The following is a 7,873-nucleotide window of genomic DNA, read 5'->3' as shown; positions in this document are numbered from 1 at the left end:
TCATAGCCATAGCCCCCAGTTGATAAATAAGGCAGGAAGGTTTTTAAAGAAGAAAACATTTCCATTTTGAAATGAATTTTATAATTTTAAATTATTGTTATTGAAGTACGAATCATAAAATGACCCAAGTAGATGAAGTTAAAATTACAATATCCTGATGCATTCAGAAACGTGGTTAGAACCGTCATCAAAAAATGTGCTCTCTTTCATGGGGTGAACAGGTATGAGGCATGTATGGGGGAAGGTGGGGCATTATCTTGGTCATTATTAATGAGATCTACAGAGTAAAATGGAATTTGTGATAGACTAAGTTTTCTGGGTTTGGGATAATATTTTTTCATGGACTCCCTAGTCATTCATCCTGCTGTCTGTGTGCAGCTAACACTCGCTCCCAAATCGAGTGACTTCGGATTTTAATTTAGTGGAAACGTTAAGGAAAGCAGATGATTCCCTGTGATAAGTTAAAGCAGATATCTTCTAGGTGAAAAGTTAAAGTCATTTATTAGAGGAGATAGTGCCGTGATATTCTTCAAACTGACGTCCAACACGAGACCAGAATCTAAACGATCGGCTTTGGGCTCACGATAGAGAGATAATTTTGAAATGGATGATCACATTTTACACTGGGGCCATAGAGGCAAGGAATGTAGAACACAATAATTACAAGTTTAGTCTTGATAAAACACTCTCCATCCTGTTTAAGTCAGCAGAGGTTAGCTTGCTCAGATCTCCACTTTTAATTGGTTTTGGACTTGGGCTTTTAAGGGGCGGAGGGCCATGTTCAAATTAGAAGAATCACTGAGAAGCCATGAGCTGAGAGGGCACGCTAGGAGACGGTTATTTGCAGAAGCTTTTATGGGGCCCTGGTCAAACACAGATACCTGTTGGACAAAAGGGTTTGTTTTTTTTCCCCTTAAATTAAGGTGTTGAAAGTTAAATGTGCTGCCAGTAAAGGAAATTCTATGTGCAAGGGAGGTTAATGACAGTAAGTATATGCATCTTAACCATTAAATTTTTCCTGTCTATATGTAGGCATGGCCCTTTCTTGTGGAGAGATTATACTTGGTCAGCTATAAATAAAGGGGAAGTATATTTTGTTGCTTTTGTAGCAGAAAAGTTGAGTCCCCTTTCTTTTCCCCAAATTTGGGTCCTCATCTGAATATTAACACTTACCATTTCGTGGTCTTCAGCTTTCCATTAAAAGAAAATCAGTGAAATCAAACAAAATTGTAAGCTAAGCTTTAAAATTGAAGTAGACATTTTAAAAACATCTTTAACGACTTGGCTGCCTTTTGACAAATGTTTGTGATGTTTTGAAAAAGCCAAGTTATTTATTTAAAAGCAATGCAAACTCTCTCTGCTAGCTGAACCCCATCGTTTAACAATAAATGATGCTTTTGCTGATAAATGAATCTATGCAGTCTAGCAAATGAACTAGGAGATGATGTCTGAAGGCAGATGAATATTTAGCTGCCTGATGCTTCCATCTATTATAATATGGTTAAAAACACAACAAACTCCCCAAAATACTCCCCCAAATCCAATGTTAAATTTTCGAATTCCAGTGCATTTTTAGTGAATTGATTTGTTCTCTTTCTTTTCCTCTATAGCCCAGAAAGGTCAGTGGTTGAGTGGATTTTTTGACTATGGGTCTTTCTCGGAAATCATGCAGCCTTGGGCCCAGACCGTGGTGGTTGGCAGAGCCAGGTAAGAGCTCTTTTGTTCTGGAAGCTCCTTTTCCTCCCAAATGAAAACAAGAAAGGAAAGGGCCAGGACTATACAGGTTCTTACCAACAATGCTCTCTTTGTCTAAACTTTCTAAGAATATTGGATCATGGTCATTCCAGAGGCAGCATGACTGGAAGACCAGTTCCCAGCAGTCATTCAGTGTGTGTCTCCAGTGATGCGTTTAATCTAAAGTCTGGTTTTGACAGTTTCCTCGTTATAATGCTGAGAGAAACACTGTTTGGGGGCTGTAAATAGCTACAGCCCGCCATGACCACCCCATTTCCCAAAGACCATTTTCTTTCAGAAGTAGGTGACAACTAACTCAGTCTCACCTACTTCTCTATGTAACTTGAAAAAAGTTCCTTCATGTCATCGAGCTTATTTAAGTAACAAGTTAGTGGCACTATATTGGTTTATCGTCAGATTTGAATTACCCAAAACAGAGTTTACCTGAAGCAGGAGTGAGTAAAATAAGCTGGGATACCTGTATTTTTCAAATGGGAAATTAAAGTTTCTGTTAGATTGTAATACCCACTCTAAGAAGTGCTTCACTCAACAGCAAGCTCCACACGAAATAATCTGTAGCGCTCGCCATTACGAGCGCCTGCCACAGCCGATCTTACTCTCATCCTGCACTGCAGAGACCGCTGCCCTGGGGACCCACATCTGGAGCTCACCTTCCTCTTGGGGCAATCAGTTTCTCTTATCTCAGTGAAAAGTGGCACCTGCCCAAGATTCTCAGACATGCCACAGCGGGTTGAGATTTAGATTCTAGCCTTGAAAATAATTCTAGGCTTTGTGGTTCTCTCAGTACAGCAGGTCAGTATGGCTTGTGCTGCCAGTGACAAGGAGCCATCAGATGGCAAATCCCACAGACAGGATGTTCCCCTGTGGCAAGAATAAGAGGCAGACTGGGAGTTAGCCCCGACAAGCCCACAGGGACTGGCTCCTCTCACCGCATCTCGGGTCTTCCACCTAACCCCAGGCTTCTGGGTCCCAGTGAGAATTCTTTGTGTCTGGAAAAATTCCCACTGTGGGGGGGGGTGGGGGGGGCGTGCACTAGAGGAGAGAGCCCTTCTACCCGGGACCTATCAGTTTGCTATAGAGAGTCCCTCCCACCACATTCAGACCAACTTTTCTGAAAATTTTCCTCCTACCTATTCTGCTTCAGTTTTCTTGTCTGTAAAAAACCTGACAGATTTTTAACCCTCCAAAAGCCAAACCTTTGTTAAGATCTTTAATATTCTCCCATGGGAAACAAGAGAATAATGTTTTACCCTTATGATTGGAAGAATAGGGATTGTCTGTGAGCAAGATCAGTCAGGTGTGGCTCTGGCTAGCTCTGCCATTGTTTATTGTGACACTCACTCTGACTTCTTTCTTCCATCTGATGAGTTCTGGGCTTCTTGCTCCAAACACATACACATGCTCACAAGTATATAAAACACAAATGGAGCTAGCTTCTTTCAAAAGCAATGGCATTTCGAGAAATAAATATAAATGTATTCTTCTGGGATTGTTACTGTAAGTGCTGCCAAAACTCATCTTTGGTATGTATGTTTGGAATATGTGTGCTATTGGCTGTAAATTGTCTTTTATTATTCCATGGCACCTTGTCCAGGGACACACTATAAAACAAGATGTAGCATCTTCATGTGCTAGCCTGATAAAATTTATATGAAGTATAATAGAAAACAGAAGTTGTTCTGAGCTGTTTTCAAGTTCAATAAATAACTGTAATACTCGGATAAAGATGTTCTTTATTAGGTCACATGGGCCCTAATATATAAGTTATAAGTTACCGATTTAGGGTGGCTTTTGCAATTACAAGTTTCCAGTTGGATTGTTAATCATTGTGAACAGAAATATTTCTAAACTCTCCTGTGTACCTCCAGCTCATTGTCTGGTTGTCTAGAGGGCTTTTGATTCTGATTCAGTGCAGGCAAGTGACAAGGGGGTGGGTGGTCCCCACTCAGGCCCCTGTCAGGCCTCTTGTGATGATAAGAATCCATTTCCAGTAGCCAGTGTAACAACCAAAGACCATCCTTCATGGAAAAGTTTGTTATGGAGATGCTATGGGGGGATGAGAGACTATAAGCCATCCCAGTCCCAACCCCAAGGAATGCAGCTGTGAGAGTGAAGATTAAATTACATTTCTGAATAAGGACTCGCCCTGTACCTTGCAGTTCTCTTTCTCTGTCCCCGTCCTCCTCCCGCTTCCCCCGCTTCTCGATTTCTACTTTCTTTATGAGGACCAAGTTGGGAGGATATCATGGATGCGGAGGCTTTGAGCTCCTGGACAGTTGTTAAAATTAACGTAGCTTAATTTTAAAGTATATACTTTCAACACTGATCATTTGTTTCATCAAGATTACTATAGAAAGTTTTCTCTATCCCATTGCTTTTTTCTAATGAAGAAGAAAGTTAAATTGTTTAACCACCTGCCTACACTTGACACATTTTTCTTCTTCCCCATAACATACCTACACACTCCCCATCCACATGCCTAGTGGTGAGACCTACCCTCAGATCCTATCTGGAACCACAGTATTAGTACTCCGTAGGAAACTACAGCACTGTTTCAGCAATGCCATCATTTGTTAAAATAGTTCGTGAGAGTTTCAGCTTCTTACTACCGTTTGGACCATTTCCCTCCATCTTCATCAAAAAGATACTTTATGGTGAATTGAGAAGTTCCATTGGGCAACCACAGAGACAGATGTGTGTGAATGCACATGCGTGCACAAGCTAGGCTGCTGAGTCTGAATGCTAGAGGTTCCCCTAGTGCAACCCTCTGTTTGAATTTATCCTGTGGTGGTGAATTGGAGTGCTTCTGAGGTTAGTTTCCTGTTGTATTTACAAAAATTTACCATATTCACCAACCAGAGTCTCTTACTCCTAGAAGAGTCTGACTTCCCCTTGCTCTCTGTATTACTAGTTTTTACCCCAATGTTTTGAGGTGGGATTGGAAAATAAATGACTAGCTGTAATGTTGACAAACATTAGGCTCTTATGTGGCTCATTTTTTATCAGGCTAGGAGGAATACCTGTGGGAGTAGTTGCCGTAGAAACCCGAACAGTGGAGCTCAGTATCCCAGCTGATCCTGCAAACCTGGATTCTGAAGCCAAGGTAGGTCACCCCGAGTACAGTATACGCCTGTGCTTGGAGCTGTGTTTCCCATCTGCAGAGCCTGTGGATGTACTGGGAGCACTGCAAACCATCAATTTTAGAGGGAAGGGCAGTCAGCAGCCGTGAATGAGTTCAGACCATCTTGTGCTCTTAAGATGACACTGAATGTACTTCAAGATAAATTCTGCTTGAAAAATTAAATAGGCCTTTACAGTTGTCTTGCTGATGCTGGAAAATAGTTGGGGACGTGGTCTTAGAGAAAGGCAGCCGAGACAATGCCAAGGGCTCTTTGGTCTCATATTCTCTGAACACACTCATGGAAGAGCTACTGCTAGAATTAATAGTGGAGTCTACCAAATTGTGAACACCACCGACTGTCCTTTTTTAAAGGATGGATAGCATTTTCACATCCTGACAAGATCCAGAAAATGAGTTGTGGGGAGATCGGGGAGGAGGTTATTCAGCAAGGTCACAATGAGTGTCCCTTTAGTAACCACAGAAAAGGAAAGGCTGCACTAAGCTCAGAGGTGAAGGACTTGGAGCCTTTGTGCAGTTGGCCACTTGGAGGAGTTGAGTCTAAAGTTGCCCTGGGAAAGCAAGGGTACTGAGTGCATCCTTCCATTAGAAGCAGTACGTTTCTCTCTTTTCACTAAAGAGTGCAGGTGTCATCAGCAATCAAAAAGAGGATTGTTTAACAAAGTCAAAGATCCAGGATCTTTTTTCCCACTTCAAAGAACACCTTTATGATGAACAAACCTGGTGGGGTTTTTTGTTTTGTGGTTTGTTTTTTTAGTTTGATTTTGAATTTTTAATCAAACCTTATTCACCTTGGACAGATTCCCCCTCAAATTGTGTCTTCCTTTTTCACTTTCCCCAATAGATAATCCAGCAGGCTGGCCAGGTTTGGTTCCCAGACTCTGCGTTTAAAACCTATCAGGCTGTCAAGGACTTCAACCGTGAAGGGCTGCCTCTGATGGTCTTTGCTAACTGGAGAGGCTTCTCTGGTGGGATGAAAGGTGAGTGCCTGGCTCTGGGCTGGGAGCCTCACTGGTTCCCCTGTACCCTGCAGCAGAGGGAGGGAGGGCTTATATTGGGCAGAGCCTATGAGTGTCCTGGGGGCCCATCACCCTAGGCCAGTGGTCGGCAAACTCATTAGTCAACAGAGCCAAATATCAACAGTATAATGATTGAAATTTCTTTTGAGAGTCAAATTTTTTAAACTTAAACTATGTAGGTAGGTACATTGTTATTAACTTAATTAGGGTACTCCTAAGGCTTAGGAAGAGCCACACTGAGGGGCCAAAGAGCCAAATGTGGCTCACAAGCCGCAGTTTGCCGACCACGGTCCTAGGCTTTTGGGGGATTGTGCATCCTCTGAGATATCTTCTGAGTGGTAGCCTGAATGGGAAAATTCAATGTTTTACAATTCCATACAAAATATCAGAACAATCTGCTAGTGTTATCTAGATGGACTGCTATTATGGATTAGCTTTCACAGGTGAATGATGGTCCTTGAAACATATGATCCCTCTTTTCTGGACAAACTTTTTGTTGACGTTACTCTTTAACACTTTACAATGACCAAGACAGATACTGAAATTAGCCTTTACCAGGAGAAAACTAACAAAGTCTATAGCAGTGGCTGTTCTTGGTGGTAATTTGTGATATGTTTTATTATTATCCAACAGCAGCCCTGGGCCTGGGCTCCAGCCTATTAGACCATTATTAAAGGCTGGGCTCTCTGTTGTGGGAATTGCTTAGTGACTAGGCAGCCAGTGTCCCCATTTACTGAGAATCCTGTGTGCGCAGAACCACTGCAGACAGTTCGGGGAACACCACGGGAAACATGCTCTGCCTCTTCGAGTAGCCGAGCGCCTCTCCAGTGGCCAGAGACTCATGGCCATGCTAAGGCCAGAACAACATTCCGGGTGAGGATGTGTGTGCTGAGGAGTGTCACAGGACTCAGGGTTCTGAAGTGTAGTGGCGGATGGGTTAGGGGAACGGGAGGGAGGAATTGATACTGCTGGAGTAAATAGAGTGATGAGAAGGACACCGAAATGCCTTGGGCAGGGGCATCTCTAGCTCTGAGGGAGGAAATAGGAAGTTACCCTTTTATAGATTACCAGGTCTGTGTGGAGAGAGATTCTCGAGTCTTATGCTAACAACTTTTCCTTGCTTGGCTAGGAAAACCCCTGGATGGCCAGGCTTTCCTGGCAAAATGTAGACGACTAAGACGATTTTTTGTTACTGTAGTTGGAAAGTACCCCTTTGCCCATATTTGCTGGAGAACTACCATATTTTACACTTTTCTTAGGAGAGACAGACTATAAATGCAAATTAAAGTTTGCATACTTTTATAGACTATCAAGGTGAAATTTTTTTTTAACCAAGATAATAAATCGGTGGAAATACCATGAGACATGGAAAGTATAGGTTAAATAAGTCAATCGTACAAATTTTTATTGACTTCCTATATGCAAGGAACTATGCTAGCTACTGCAGACAAAACAAAAACAAGACAGAAACAGACACTGCCTCAAGGGATTAAGAAAAATGTCCTGGGCAGAATGATAAAGTCATAATGTATAAACAAAATACCACCGTGTTCAGAAGAGGATGATGCTATATTAAGTTTGGGGGAAAGGGGCCCGAAACCCCTTTTATTTATATATATATATATATAACCATATATATATATGGTTCATTTAGCGTCAGATTTCACTTGATCCCAAATTCCTTGGCTGTAAGACTTACATTAAGATTTAAGAGAGAATGCAATGCTATTACTTCTTAGTTACATCTCTTCTGAGGGGCAGGGGGCATTGCATATTACTTAGGAGTAAGTCAGCCTGGCTATTTTGTCTAACGAATTCAGAGCTCCTAAGTTTGCCATGTGCCTCTTGTAGGAAAAGCTTCAATTCTGCTACATATTTGATCCCAGGTCTAGATTGGCTGCTAGCCCTGTAACAGTAAGAACAACAACAATTACGATTCACTGAGCTCTTTTCACCATTT

General features: G+C 41.9%; 1 protein-coding gene across 1 annotated transcript in view; it reads left to right on the top strand.

Annotated features, from left to right (window-relative positions):
* ACACA (acetyl-CoA carboxylase alpha) overlaps nucleotides 1-7,873 on the top strand; it is a 229,022-nt gene that overhangs the window by 191,486 nt on the left and 29,663 nt on the right. Inside the window, exons 48-50 of the mRNA XM_015559072.1 lie at nucleotides 1,611-1,707; nucleotides 4,762-4,858; nucleotides 5,739-5,874. Coding sequence (XP_015414558.1) covers nucleotides 1,611-1,707; nucleotides 4,762-4,858; nucleotides 5,739-5,874 — 330 coding nt within the window. The remainder of the gene's footprint in view (nucleotides 1-1,610; nucleotides 1,708-4,761; nucleotides 4,859-5,738; nucleotides 5,875-7,873) is intronic.

The sequence above is a fragment of the Myotis davidii genome, unplaced genomic scaffold, assembly GCF_000327345.1.
Source record: "Myotis davidii unplaced genomic scaffold, ASM32734v1 scaffold993, whole genome shotgun sequence".
NCBI classification, from domain to species: domain Eukaryota; kingdom Metazoa; phylum Chordata; class Mammalia; order Chiroptera; family Vespertilionidae; genus Myotis; species Myotis davidii.
The sequence above is the reverse complement of the archived record's forward strand: the minus strand, read 5'-3'. Positions and strand labels throughout refer to the sequence as shown.